Source organism: Rutilus rutilus (assembly GCF_951802725.1).
Source record: "Rutilus rutilus genome assembly, chromosome: 17".
Classification (NCBI taxonomy): domain Eukaryota; kingdom Metazoa; phylum Chordata; class Actinopteri; order Cypriniformes; family Leuciscidae; genus Rutilus; species Rutilus rutilus.
Window position 1 is genome coordinate 15,386,806 of NC_140230.1, and position 15,284 is coordinate 15,402,089.

Consider the following 15,284-nt stretch of genomic DNA (forward strand, 5'->3'; position numbering starts at 1 on the left):
GGCTCTTAGACGTTAGTTCCCTAGTAGCCTACACAGTTGAGTTCAGTCATTAAGACCTACCAGGAACGAAAGGAAAAGGCGAAACGAATAGGCGAAGAATTAACTGAACACCATCTCTTCTTTAGGCTACTTTCCCCCCGCTTCTTATCGGTCATTCTTTGAAGCGCTGATCATTGTATGCGAGGGAAGTCTCCATTTGTTGCTCTCTGAAGTCTCGAGACCCCATACTGAGTTTTACGACGTTACTTAAACCCCTGAAAAGTTTGTTGTGTCTCTTTTTATCTCAAAGTCTTAACTGAAGCCTCTACTAGACAAAATGGGGTTTAATCTGTGTCAGTATTTGTAGTCCAGTAATTCACCTTGATAACCACCTTGTCCGTTCAAAATCTCAAAGTTAACAGTTATTATAATAGCATTATTATTTTATTTTAAAATAGCATTTTATTTTAAAAATGCAAAAACAATATTTCAAAATATTTGTGCAACATGTTTATATCTAATATATGACCATGTAATAAATGAGCACTTTGAGACAGAATTATTTTCCCACAATAATATCATGCTGAAGAGTTTGACCTATCAACTTTTCTCCATCACGCTGCAGTCTGTCCAATCACAGAGCTCGTGCGTTTGAGGCTCTGTGCGCGCGCGTATATGGGGGTTTTATGTTCATTGTTCACCCCCTTCAGCAAAAGCTATTTAGTCAACAGCTGACCGCGACCACAGCAGCAGTCGAGCGAAGAATCGACACTAACAAGCAGATTTGACTGTGGAGACCGAAGAAAGATGATGTTGTGAAGTTTTAAAGCTTCCTACGAGGATTATCCGTATTTACTGTTACAGCGCTGTTCAGTGGAAGCCTCGAAGAAAAAAAAGACTATTAATATATGGAAGAGAGTACCAGATACTTTCAACAGCTGCTCTCTATGTCTTATGTTTATACTTTGTCGTTATGAACATTAGTGTGTTTTGAGCACAAGAGACTCGTTGCATTATTATTTCCCAAACACTGAGGGAAAGTCCTGAAGATGATGAAGGGAGCGATGGCAGCACTTCAACTCTGTTTGTTTATTTTGGCCGTAAAGGTGAGTTATTCTGCACTATTTATGACTTGTAAACTCGTAACAGGTCGTTTCGTTTTTATTTAATTTCTGGTGCATGGCTGTAAATAGTTTTCTTTTGTCATATTTTCCGACGTTACTGTCTTTCCAGTTACTTTTTAATTAGGGGAGCCCGGGGAGGGTTGTAACACTGTTTGCTATAAGGTCTACTCAATGTTTTTGCGCCATGTATCTAAAACTTGATCTAGTATGGCCATGTTTTTAAGCTAAGTTACATATTAAAGTAGTTTAGAAATCCACAACTTATCCCTAAACTGTATCAATTCATGTAAAGTACAAAAAGTGCCTGTTGTTACAACCTCTATCCGGTTACTTGTTCAAACTACTTAAACACCCACCCTCATTTCATTGTAAACTTTTAAATTGAAACATAGAAACGAAATCTCATTTAAAATAAATTCTGAAACAAATAGGAATAAAAACTATTTTTAATGGGAGCTAACAACAATTAAAAACCTATATTGACTGACTCAGTGCAGTATATAGAAATACTTCGGAAAGTGTTACAGTTCATGTTATATATCACATTAAACAAGATGATTCAGATGACACTTTATTTAGCATTCATTAACATTTTCACAACAAGTCAGGCATCCAATTTGACTTTCTTATATCAAACTAGCAGGTTAAGAAAGAAATCTTGGCTAAATTCTAATTGGTTAAACTGAAGGTGTGGTGTTACAACTCAACTGCATTCCAACACTCCCCGTTCTCCCTGAACTAGCATGTTAGTCTGTCAGAGAATTGCAGGATTATATTATGCATTTTTTTTTCATGATTATCTTTTAATAAATTCTGGGTATTTCCTGTGACGAAAGCAAAGACAGGAAAGTAACGCCCTGTGTCTCCCTGGGACCTGCATAGCATAACTTTAATGTTTTTCTTTCACACTTAGTGCAATATCCTGCAGTTGTTCTCAGTGTGTATAAAATGTTGAAAATTTACCATCCAAATGGAACGTTTTCCAAATGATAAATTATGCTCAAATAAATACGCCCTGCAGATGTCAAAGCAGAGACAAATGGCCCTGTGATTTATTCCCGTTTATCCGAACACCAAAATAAAAAGCTGCTTTTTCACTCTAAATTAAAACCGTTAATCACAAACCGCCTGTGATTCATTTGTTCTGACTGTTACAGACGTATGCAAAACCCAAACGCAAACGATGAACGTGTTTTGCTTGAAGTTTTTGCACCCTTTTCAGGTCAGTGGTAGTTAATGCATTAAATGCTTCTGGCCTGATCCAGATCCATGTCTCCTGGTGTGTTCAAACAGTCTCTGGGGGAGCCAGGGATAGCAGCAGACCCCCCCCACCCCCACCCCCATGTCTGTTGGTTGATAGGCAACCACAGCTTAAGAACTGCAGGGGCCCGGGATATCCGGAGCATTGTAATTATCATAATTTTCTCTTGGTCTGTGGAGAGTGAGGGGGTATAAATCGCAGCTCAGTAATTTGACTTTCCATTTAGCCACATCACTTTACTTCTTTTCGGTGGGGGCCAGAATTGCGGTTTCCTCTTGAACTCACAACCTCTTTTTTTTTTTCCTCTCTCTTGTTCCCCTCTCGTTTTGATAGAGAAGTCTTTGGCGGCAAACTGACACTTTAGTAAATGATCTTGAAGTTGTACAGGCCCGAGGCCGTGTTTAGCCCGTTGTGAAACAGATCTTCTGCTACTGTTGGCTGCAGGAGATAAGATAGCGGTCAGTCTCAGTGGATGTCTGTGGTTGTATGTTTGGCCGGTAGGAGTGAGGGGTCAATCCCTGTTGCCTTTAGGGGCTCATAGCTCCTTTCATGTTCTCATAATTCAGACTGCTCTTTCCAAACTCGCTCATGGCAGCACAGATGTGCTTATATATTATATTATATCATACACAGCATTGGACTTAAAGGCATAGTCAACCCCAAAAAATATTACTTGCCTCACCTTCATGTCATTCCAAAATGTCTCTGTGGTTTTTGACCATACAATGAAAGTTAATGGGGTACGATGTTGTCTTTGACCCCACTGACTTTCATTGAATGGGCAAAAATAGTTCTTTAAAACATCATCTTTTTGTGTCCCGCAGGTCATACAGGTTTGGAAGGACTATTAAATGATGATTGGATTTAAATTTTTGGGTGGACTATCCCTTAACGAAAGTCCCCATCATTCAGTGTGTGGGGCATGTTTGACCTACATTATCAAGTGTGGCATCCAGACTGACATTGTCTCTCAATGAAGGGAACGAAATGTTTGGGTAGATCAAAGATGTTCTGTGTGAAGTCGCTTCATTCATATGCATTATCTCTCTGCATTATGTGGAATCAGCACTGACGTGTCTGTATTCATGCCCACCCCCGCCCCTCCTCAGAGCACTACATTCCCGCTCTGCCCAAATGTTTATAGGTGTAGGTGATATATCATTTGTCCCCACTTTGTACATTCTATTTAGCTAGACTTAGGTACAAATTATATGGTGAGATATTGTCATTGAGGATGTTAAGTTCCCCTCAGCTTACTTTGTTTGGTTAGTATTAAACACCACATTAGGAAAACTGTACATTCCAATGGTACTGCTCAGAAATCTCTCTGTCTCTTTCCATCTTTCCAAGAAATAATGTATACTTATTTATAGGACCCCTCCCCCCAAAAGCTTTTTCCAATTAGTTTTAATTCAAACCGTACCTGTCAAAAGTTTACTTAGGAAACTTAAAAAAAAAAAAAATGTTTTTGAAAGAAGTCTCTCATGTTCACCTAGGCTGCATTTGTTTAATCAAAAATACAGTAAAACCATTAATAATATTGTGAAATATTATTACAAATTAAAATAACTGTTTTCTTTTTGGATATATTTTAAAAGTAATTTATTCCTGTGAAACATTTAACATTACTGTATTTTTGAAGAAATAAATGTGGCCTTGGTGAGCATAAGAGACATCTTTTTAAAACATAAACAATTTTAATGTTTCCCAACTTTGGACAGGTACTATGGTAATAGTATAATATTGTGAAATATCATTACAATTCAAAATAACTCTTTTATTTGAATATACACTACTGTTCAAACGTTTGGGATCGGTAAGATTTTTAATGTTTTTAAAAGAAGTCTATTATGCTTACCAAGGCTGCATTTATTTGATTAAAAATACAAACAAAAAAACAGTAATATTGTTAAATATTATGACAATTTAAAACAACTGTTTTCTATTTGAATGTATTTTAAAATGTAGTTTATTCCTGAGATGCAAAGTTTCAAAGAATCCTGAAAAAAATTGTACATAACTATTTTCAACATTGATAATAATAATAAACGTTTCTTGAGCAGGAAATCCGCATATTAGAATGATTTCTGAAGGATCATGTGACACTGAAGACTGGAGTGATGATGCTGACAAATTCAGGTTTGCATCAGGATTAAAGTATATTTTAAAATATATTCAAATAGAAAACAGTTATTTTAAATTGTAATAATATTACTGGGTGAGTTTTGTATTTTTAATTAAATAAAGGCAGACTTGGTGAGCATAAGAGACTTCTTTTAAAAAGATAAAAAATCTTACCGATCCCAAACTTTTGAATGACAGAGTGTATTAAAATGTCATTTATTCCTGTGATGGCAAAGCAGACTTTTTTAGCATCATTGCTCCAGTCTTCAATGTCACATGATCCTTCAGAAATCATCCTTAGACGCTCTTTTGCTGCTCAAGAAACATTTCTGATTATTATCAATGTTGTGCAGCGTAATATTTTTGTGGAAACTGTGACTTTCATGAATAGAAAGATCAAAATGCCTGAATAAAAGTAATCATTTCTTTAAAAACAAAAATCTTACTGACCCCAAACTTTTGAATGGAATATATATTTGATTTACTTTATTTATTTGGATATATTACATCTTTATATATTACCATGGACATCGAGGAGGCATTTCCTTAATATAAAAATTCGTGGTTCAACAATATGGGATTTTTTACATGGCACATTCTTAAACATTTAAATTCAGTCCCTTTCAATGTATTGTATATTTGGTTAATCGCTACTCAGCTTTACTTCTTTTTAAACAATGCAAAGATCCTGGTGTTTCAACAATAGGCAAGTGTGGCTGAAACGCAGAATAAAGGTGCTCTTTTTACTCACAAAGTGAAGGTTGTTGCCCTGTGGGCTGCTGTGTACAAATGTGTATTAGTGTTTGAATGAGATTATGAGCTTGTGCGCTCATTCAACAGGTTTACACACGCTCTCTTGTCCCAACAGAGATCAGAGAGGAGAAGAAGAGCGAGACATCAGAGAGGCTGCGTGGGTTTTTGCTTTCCCTCTTTGGAGGAGCTTTATATGTTAGGCATCTGTTGGCTCTTGTCAGAGCCCCAGGGGGCAGTTGGGAAGCAGAGGGGGTGTGTGAGGGGTAATTTTCCTAAACATATGCATGTCTAAGATGCCGCAGAACTGACCTCCTCTATCACACCTGCAGGTCTGCGGGGAACATCAAAGTCTTTTCTCTTACCCAAACAGATCACACCCTCCCCTGAGGTCTCGAGCTGCACCGCTGTCCTCACTGCTGATGCCTCTGTTTGAACTGGGTGCAAATACACATAATGTTCCATTCCCATGAACGAGGAGTCTTTTTAAACACCCCCTAGTTACGCTCTACCCACCTCATTCTTAAAAACGTATTTTATAGTTGTTTGAAAGGGTGTGTTGTTACACTCAAGTCACTATTTATCCTCAAATTGGAGTGGTAAAGTCACACAGATTCCTTAAAGGATTAGTTCACTTAAGAATTTAAATTTCCTGATAATTGACTCACCCCACATTATCCAAGATGTTCATGTCTTTCTTTCTTCAGTTGAAAAGAAAGGTTTTTGAGGAAAACATTCCAGGATTTTTCTCCGTATAGTGGACTTTAACAGTTATCAATGGGTTGAAGGTCCAGACTGCAGTTTCAATGCAGCTTTAAAGGGCTCTACTACACGATCCCAGGCGAGGAATAAGGGTCTTATCTAGCCAAACGGTCAGTCGTTGTCGATAACCGTTGAAGTCCACTATATGGAGAAAAATCCTGGAATGGTTTCCTCAAAAACCTTAATTTCTTTTCGACTGAAGAAAGACGGACATGAACATCTTGGATGACGTGGGGGCGAGTAAATTATCAGGAAATTTTAATTCTGAAGTGAACTAATCTTAAACTCACTTCTGGCTCTCACAGGAAACCCTGTGTAATTTAAATCCCTACACCTCCTTTTTGGATATATTTAGTTCCCCGTCAGCTCACTATGTTTGGTGAGAATTAAACACCATATTAGGAAACTGAATTTTGTATCATTTTTTTATAGGGCATCCCTCTTACCATTCTTGTTTGTTTTTTTGGGTGGGGGTTTTGAAAGTCTCTAATGCTCACCAATGCTGTATTTATTTGTGAAATATTATTATTATTACTTAATATTACTGTTCTAATATCTATAATGCAAAATCACAGGGAAGTGTGTGTGTGTGTGTGTGTGTATGTTAGAAAACATAGCGTCCCTTTGACATATGCCAGTGTCAGTCTCTTAATGAATATGTACTCCACCAGGCTTCTATTATTTAGAACTTTATAATCTTCTTTACCTATAATCTTTATAATCACCATTTATGTTGTTTTTACAGTTTGTATTTATTCCGCACATTCTTTGAACATAATTGTCTGGCTGAAGATCAGTATGTCTTCTTGTTTCTGCTCGGGTGACCTCCTCAGAAGAGAGACTGACAGAGTTCCAAAAATGACACTGTCATTCTGTGTCCTAGGATTGTCTTTTATGTCACTGAGAGCAATATAATGCTACAAATTCCATTTAATTATTACCACTAATTTGAATTTGACATGTGCTTGTGTGTTTTGCAGGTGGCTTTTGGCCAGGCCTGTATCAGTGAGCAGTTCACAAAAACAGGCGAATGTTGCAGCATGTGTCCTGCGGGCTCTGGCTTGGCAACCAACTGCGGCCAGGAAGACACCAAGTGTAAGCCGTGTAAAGATGGTGAGTGTTATTAAAACAAACTTTGAATAAATGCCTAAATGTGAGTATTGTTGTTTTTTGCAAATGTTTACATTCATATTCTTGATAAAAATCCCTTTAAATCTCTCCCAGGCGTGTCGTTCTCAGACTCTGAGAGTCTTTCAGCCTGTCGCCTGTGCGCCCGCTGTCCTTTCGGCATTCCTGAACTGGCCCGCTGCACGCCCACTCAGGAGACCCAGTGTGACTGCGGTGAGGGTTTCTTCCTGTGGCGAGATGGTAACAGCACAAGCTCGCTGTGCGCGGCCTGCAGCATGTGTGGGTATGGAAGTGGAGTGACTCGGGAATGTGGTCCGCTGGGAAATACCGTATGTGAGCAGTGTAAACCAGGGACTTACTCAAGGGAGAGGAGCGACAGGAAAGCCTGCGTGCGCTGTTCGCGCTGTAGTGACGAAGAGGTGGAGATCAGATCCTGCCAGCCGGATTCTGACACCGTCTGTATGGGTGAGTGTTATGTTCATTAAATTCTAGTGCGCATTTATGTAAATGATCTTGGGTGTATGTATTGTGATTATTAAATCGCAAAGGATGTGATTTAATTAAATAAATATATGCAATCTATGTGTCTTTAATACTCTATTCTTTATTTTACAATGAAATATTACAATAGTAACATTTCTTGTTTTGTTTAATATTTTTATTTAAACTATTTTTATTAATAAACTATTTTATTGTCATATTTATATATGATCATAACATGTTTGGCCAAGTTGTGCAGCCCTACAAACAAACCTGGAGCTTTTTTTTTAATTATGTAATAAAAAAAAATTATTGCAATATCAGAAAAATTCCAATTTGACTTTTTTTATAATTTTTTTATCGTGCAGTGCTATACAACAGTGTGATTCAACTGTCCTGATATCATAATGAAGACAAAAGCCTTATTAAAAGGATGAAAAAATAACCCTAAGTAATTTTCCGTTTAGATTTGATTATTTCTTAGGGAAAAAACTGTAAAACCGTTATATTAAAATATTATAAATATATATAAAGAAAAACTTTTTTCTGTCAACTGAAAGTCATGTCATGTGATAAAAAATGATATATATATATATATATATAATCTAAACTAACCATGTCATGTTATAAAAAAAAAAAAATGCTAATATGATATTGTCTGTAGGGGCCGTCTCTATGAATGGTAAAATAAAAAGGTAAAATAATCTACATTTTTTGCTAATATGATATTGTCGTCTCTATGAATATATATATATATATATATATATATATATATTCATAGAGACGACAATATCATATTAGCAAAAAATTTAGATTATTTTACCTTTTTATAACATGACAAGGTTAGTTTAGATTTTATTATATATATATATATATATATACATACGGGGGTGGTGTGGCGCAATGGATAAGACACATGCCTTTGGTGTGAGAGACCCGGGTTCGAATCCACTGTGAGACACCAATGTGTCCCTGAGCAAGACACTTAACCCCTAGCCTAGTTGCTCCAGAGGCGTGCGACCTCTGACATATATAGCAATTGTAAGTCGCTTTGGATAAAAGCGTCAGCTAAAAATGAATAAATATATATATATATATTAATATATAGATAGATAGATAGATAGATAGATAGATAGATAGATAACTAAATGGTATTAACGCCTAATAACAATGATATTTATTAATAAAGAATTAACGATATTTGTAAAATATACGGATTAGTTTGAAAAAATAAATATATTGTTAAAAAAATAAATAAAAATAAAATACTTATTAACGTGTGCACTCCCATGTATTCACGGTACAAGGAAAAATATAACTTTCTACTCATTACTTGGTTTTTTTTTTGTCAAAAATGGAGTAAATTGTTTTTTAAAACCATTTGAAACCAACATGGATATAAAGCATGAGTACATTTCTAAGAACTTGACACGTGCTGTTTAAACTAGATTTTTTAAAAAGTTTCCTTTTCCTGGATCTTGGACCTTTTATTTGTCTTTGATTTGACGCACCTGTTAGTAAATGTGATTGTCAATCCCAAACACTGACTGTGTGAACGTAACCCGATATGCATGTGTGTCTTGGATGAAGTTTGTGCCAAGCTATATATAAAAACATTTATGCATGTGTGTGTGAGTGTGTGTGGTTAGATTGTTAACATGTGGCAGACACCTGTGTTCAGTCAGAGAGAAGCTTTAGAGAAAATGCAGTTCTCACTTTGACTTCAGATGTTCTGCTCATTCTTCAATGAGTTTAGCAACAATCCAGCCATGATCAGATTAAGAAGATAAACGCGTCACAGATTTTGTTTGATCAAATATTAAATTGTTTAGGTTTTTTTTTTTTTTTTTTATAAACTGTCCTCAAAAAGCGGCATGTCCTCATTGGATTGCGTGTTAAACTGTGGCCTGAGGTGAGTTAAATCGGTTTGGAGGTTAACCAGCTGGCTAGTGGGTCGCATCCCACGTTGCCCTCTGTTCTCTGCAGGGTGGAGTGACCAGTTAGATCACTTGACCTGCCGAGGTCAGGGCAGCCACACCGAGTGTTTGATCCGCACAGGCAGCCTGTGGGGTGTGTGTGTGAGTGTGTGTGTGTGTGTGTGTGTGTGTGAGAGAGAGAGAGAGTGTGAGTGAACAAAAGAATGCATGCATCTGTGTGATAGTCTGTGTGGGGTGGCCTCGCCTGCACAATCTATTTCCGGATGGAGGCATGAATCCTCCTGACCATTCCACACTTTCCAACATTTCGATCTGGTATTTAGTCTGTCAGCTGTGCCTGTGCACACTGATGATGTGTTAATCACTCACAGCAGATGTGTGTCAGATGTGGGTTTCATATGTAGGCTAAAATGAGCATCTGCATTTTCTGCAATCTAGCTGTTTGAATGCTCTAGGCTAGGGTGTACTTGAGTGTGCTTCAAACGTATAACTATTGTGAGTCTAATGAGTTTCACTTGATTTATGAAGACCGCACAACTACTCATTTAGTTCAACTACCAGAGGAGTATATATGCATTCATTTTTCAGATTATATCTATTTAGTTTATGTATATGTGTGTTATTTATTTATTTATTTATTTATTAGGGCTGGGAATCGATTAAAAAAAATGAACTAATTAATTGCACAATTTGCTGTAATTAATTGCAATTAATTGCATTTCCCCCAAGCTTGTAATTATCAATATTTAAACTTAGAATCACCTAATTAAATTAAACAACACAGGAAAAAAAGGAACAGAAAATAGCCCTATATTAAAATAATATTAAACATCAATATCAATATATTATTCTTTTGTTAGATCAATTTAACAGTTTTTTTATTTATTTTATTTTTTACTAATTATCAAAATAAAATATAGTCCTACAAAGCTATTATTACCAGAGCATGTGATCAGAGCAGGTCAATTTACCATTGTTAATATGCTGATTAGCGGCTCAAGAAACATTTCTTATTATTATTGATGTTGAAAACAGTTGTGCTGCTTAATATTTTTTTGGAAACCGTGAAACAGTTTTTATAAGTTCATAATAACAGCATTTATCTGAAATGGAAATCTTTTGTAAGATTATAAATGTCTCTACTATAAAAAAAAAATTCAATCAATTTAATGCATCCTTTTAGTATAAAAGTGTTAATTGGCTTTTTTCCTTTTTTGAACAGTAGTATACATATATATATATATATAGAAGTTACCAGTTTTTCAATATCTTGTTTGAATATATAAAGGCAGTTCAAAATGACTTATTCTGTTAAATCTCTTTTTCCAGTGAAAGACCTCAGCATCCTGTCCCGGCCATCTGGTTCTGATGTACCGCGGGAATTCCCCCGATTGCCAACTCTGAGTGATGAAACCGAGAACAGGAGCAGCCCAGCACCAGGGTCCGGATCCCCTCGACCCACACCACAGGATCAAGGGGGCAACAACAACATCCTGGTCTACGTGTCTGTACTGGCTGCAGTGGTGCTCGGCCTCCTGCTCTATGTTGCCTACAAATGGTGAGGTCATACAGCGGTTTCAAGAAGAAAAACTATGCTTTACGAGATGATTTACTCAAAAATGAATTCTACTTGTATATGTAAGACAGAATACCAAAATGTGTCTGTTGAGTGAAATATTATTCTTGTTGGTTTATCTGTATATAATAAGTGTGTGATTTGGGATGTGTGTTCAGCTGGAAGTCATGTCAGCAGAAGCAGGCTCTGGTGAAAGCACGGGTTGGCGAGTTGAATAATGCCGGGGAAGGAGAGAAATTACACAGCGACAGTGGCGTGTTCCTGGACTGTCAAAGCCTTCAGGAAAGCCAACCCAGCAAAGGTATAAGAGAACCGCTTCAACACAGATACATTGTCTAGGGCTGAGAATCCATTCAGATTTCCTGATTTGACTTGATTCTATAAATCAAGACCGCAAACTCAAAACAATTTATTTAAAGAACTGGCTCATAAGAGTCATTCGTTCTATCCATTTGTTGTTTTGAACGTCTAATAAGAATAATTTGTACTATTTAGTCGTCTCTTTTTACTGTTCATTCAAACAACCAGCTCATATGAGTCCTTTGTACTATTCATTTACCTTTTTGAACTGTTCATTAAAAGAAATTGCTCATAAGAGTCATTTGTAATATTCATTCATTTATTTCAACTGTTCATTAAAATAACTTGCTTAGTCATTTGTTCTATTTAATAATTTCTTTATTAAAAGAACCGACTTTTAAGACTAATTTCTTTTTGGGAATCATCAGACTACAATGGTTGTGCGGTATGTTTATTTTTTATTTTTTATTAATCTCTAAAAATAACCGGTTCATTAGACTCATTCATTTTAGGAATCCAGCTACAGTGGTCGCACAATTTGTTTTTGATTCATTAAAAAGAATCGTTTCAAAAGAGTCATTTGTTGTACAATTCGACTACACTGGTTGTGTTACATGTTTGTTTTTGCATGTACTTGGACGTATTGTCACTCTTAGGCCCTGTTTACAGCTGGTATTAAGATGCGTTTTGGTCGATCGGATCACAAGTAGACAAGGGAAACACATTGCCGTTTACACCTGGTATATTAATCCGACAAGCGTGATCTATGTGGGTAAATGAATAGGTTTTTCAGATCTTTCGATCTAGTGTTAGAAATCAGGAATGGTGAGAGAACATTGTGCTTGGTGCATTTTTGGTCTTCAAACAAAACTAGGGTATCCCGTCCGGCTAGCGTGCTTCCCATAAAGTTTACGCGTTAGGTCAGTAAGTCATCCGATCAACCAAAACACATCTTAATACCAGGTGTAAACAGGGCCTTAGTAAGTTGCTTTTACTAAAAGTGTCTGCTAAATGGCTGATTAGTAATTATCTGATCGCTTTCTCATACTCTCGGCAGGCAGCAAACGGGACAGCAAACAGGACACGCGGCTTTATGTGAACCTGCCTCCCCACAGGCAGGAGGAGGTGGAGGGGCTTCTCGCAGAGGGGGGCAGTCGGAGCTGGAGGCAGCTGGCCGCCACGCTCGGTTACGAGCAGGACCGTGTGGACGTCTTTGGACGAGGCCAGGACCCCATCCACACCCTCTTAACTGATTGGGCCCAACAGGAAGGGTCCACGTTGGGCCTGCTCTGCTCCGCTCTGGCACGCATCGAGCGGCCGGACATCATCACCGCCCTCGCCGCCACCTCTCAAGGAGTGTCAGTCGTCTGAATACTTGAACATGTTCCTTACGCCTTCGTGAAAGTGAAAGAGACTCTAAAATAATAGAGGAAGAGCATCAACCGACTCATTTTCGAAGGCGAATGCCTTGCAGCGTGCACTAAGACTTTGAAGAGCAGGATTGGAAATAATAAGGGGTTTTATTAAACATAGCGTTTCACTTATGAATTTTGTTTCAACAGCATGAGATGTTCCGCCACCTCAGAACATTTTCTGCTCGAGACAGATGTTTCCTCCAGGATTCATGGGCAGTTTAAGCTTAATAAGATCCTCATTGTACTGTCAAAACAAACTCTGTTTTCTCCAAGACACATTCATGCTGAACATTTTCATTGTCAGTGTTTTGGGTGGTTTTGGTTTCAGCTGTGGTTGGTATCAAAGAACACGGACATTTCGTGAACATTTCTGCGGCCTCATGAATTTCATGACAGTTTTCCATTTTTGTGGAATGGGTATCATAGTGCCAGAGAAAGCGTCACGCATGCGATTCAGTCGTGCTTTTGTATTTATATTTCAGTGCTTCTGTCATTCGAACAATGATCAACACCGAAGTATTCAGCTTTTATACTGTTGTTTGTCAAAGGCAATGTTATACTGTAAGGTGTTTTATGATTTCCAAAGAGGAAAACCACTAAATGGGCTGCACAAGGGAGTTGTATATTGGGAAATATATAGATGTACGGTCGAGTTGCCCTAACGAATGATCCTCTTTGATAAAGACAAAAGATGTGTCTCATTCACAATAGTGCTTGGTTTGCACTTTAATCAACAATGCAACCTAAAAGCAAAGTTATGTTTTGTGTTTTATGTGAGAGAAAAACTCTCTGGTGCCTTTACTTTGGACGCTCAGGTTTGTGCTTTGCTGGTCTTCTCTACCATGTATGTATTTTAGGGTCATTTCTGTATGTTAGTGCTGAGTTCTGGGTGAGACTTGATGGTTTCCGTGCTGAGAGGCTTTTCATATTCATAACAGCCACGTTATGTATCTATCACTTACGTTTGTCCTTTTTTAATAATGAAATATTGATGTTTAGAGGTATCTTTGTATTTTTAAAGAAAATAAATAATGCATTGTGTGAGCAAAGAAGTAGTATTTTATGACACTAATGATGTATAATGGTGCAGTGTTGCAGTGAAAACAAGATTTGAACCTGGAATTATAGAAAATATCTTTTTCTGCACCATTAACCCTAACAGTCAAATCTGGAGCCGCCGGGTCTGATTATTCTCTTGTTGATTTACTCATAATAATACACACGTCTCTTTGCCCTTCCTGTACATTTAAGCGACATGCTCTGAATAATAGTATGGCACTTTAAAACCATAGCAGAAGGTGAAGCAGTTTTTTTTTTTTTTTTATAGCTAATTGCTCAAATTGGCAAAAGAGAGAGCTGCATGTAATGTAAATCTTTTTGAGAGCCAAAAAAGTTTGTTGTGTTAATGCCAACTTGACACCCAACCAAAAACAGCAGTTTCTTGGCAGTCAGAATTTCTGATGTAATGACAAGCCTTCACAATAGAGTGCTTTGTTTACATAATACGCGTTCTTGCCTGTACATCTTCCTGTGATTTATGACAACAGTCAGGATTGTAAGAATGATTTAAACAGTGGGAAGTCAAGCAATAAAAACAATCATACTGACTGTTTCAAAGCAGCTTCACAGTGATAATAGAAAATTATTAGAGCAGAGATTGTTGGCTCTAGAAGAAAGTCATTGTCCAATGATTGGTTAATTCCCATTGTAAAAATTATTAGTCATTAGACACCGTTTTCATCTGAAAACAGAAAACTTGTAATGTGTTCTGGCTGTTCATCGAGGTTTGGTGGCCTGAGAATGCAAACTTTGAAGTAGGTTTCACATTGCAAGTTTTTGAAAACAATACCGTAATCATCTCTGTGTAAACTTCAAAAACGTGAATCTGTGAAAACGGTGAAGGCCTTTTACGTACAATTTTACGTCTTTAGCAGGCATGCGCGTTTGAATGCGTGTGGGCGCGTAGTCTTTCTTTACAAAGTGACATTGCCAATTACTTGTCTGGCATGCATAATACAGCATTTTTAGTCGTATTAGATCCATGTGAACGGGAATCATTTTGATGATGTTTTCATCTGTACAGAGGGAAAGGGAAGGGGAGGAGGCCTTCGCAGGGGATAGTGTAGCTGACACTCTGCTGACACTTCAGGGCTGCGTTGTGGTCTAGACACGTCCTTCATCAGATCTGGATATGGCCCTGATACGGCTGACTACGGTAAACCTTGGGATGAACAGAGAGACTAATATTAGCGTAGATGCCTTTCTACTTATGATGTAACAAGTACATCAGGTGTTATGGGAAGTGATCCTGGTTCCAGCTGATCTAGTTTATGTAGCCTAACAATCATTTTACATGATTTGAATTAGAAATTGAAAATGTGTTATGTGTATTCCAGGTTAAATAGATGTGTTTTTAGTCTAGATTTAAACTGACAGAGTGTGTCTGCT

At 37.3% G+C, this 15,284-nt stretch overlaps 1 protein-coding gene across 1 annotated transcript; it reads left to right on the plus strand.

The window, feature by feature from the left end:
- The first annotated feature begins 701 nt into the window (after window positions 1-701).
- nradd (neurotrophin receptor associated death domain) lies at window positions 702-14,455 on the plus strand. Its single transcript, XM_084384877.1, has 6 exons — window positions 702-1,085; window positions 6,981-7,113; window positions 7,225-7,593; window positions 10,875-11,103; window positions 11,280-11,422; window positions 12,479-14,455. Exons 1-6 carry the CDS (start codon window positions 1,029-1,031, stop codon window positions 12,790-12,792), a joined length of 1,245 nt encoding a protein of 414 aa, XP_084241003.1. The 5' UTR covers window positions 702-1,028; the 3' UTR covers window positions 12,793-14,455.
- The last annotated feature ends 829 nt before the right edge of the window (window positions 14,456-15,284 follow it).

Bases quoted from the DNA above. Each gene is read 5' to 3' on its own strand.
- nradd (XM_084384877.1), top strand. From the start codon at position 1,029: ATGATGAAGGGAGCGATGGCAGCACTTCAACTCTGTTTGTTTATTTTG. The intron at 1,086-6,980 runs GTGAGTTATTCT...TGTGTTTTGCAG, and splicing joins TGTTTATTTTGGCCGTAAAG to GTGGCTTTTGGCCAGGCCTG. The intron at 11,104-11,279 runs GTGAGGTCATAC...ATGTGTGTTCAG, and splicing joins CTCTATGTTGCCTACAAATG to CTGGAAGTCATGTCAGCAGA.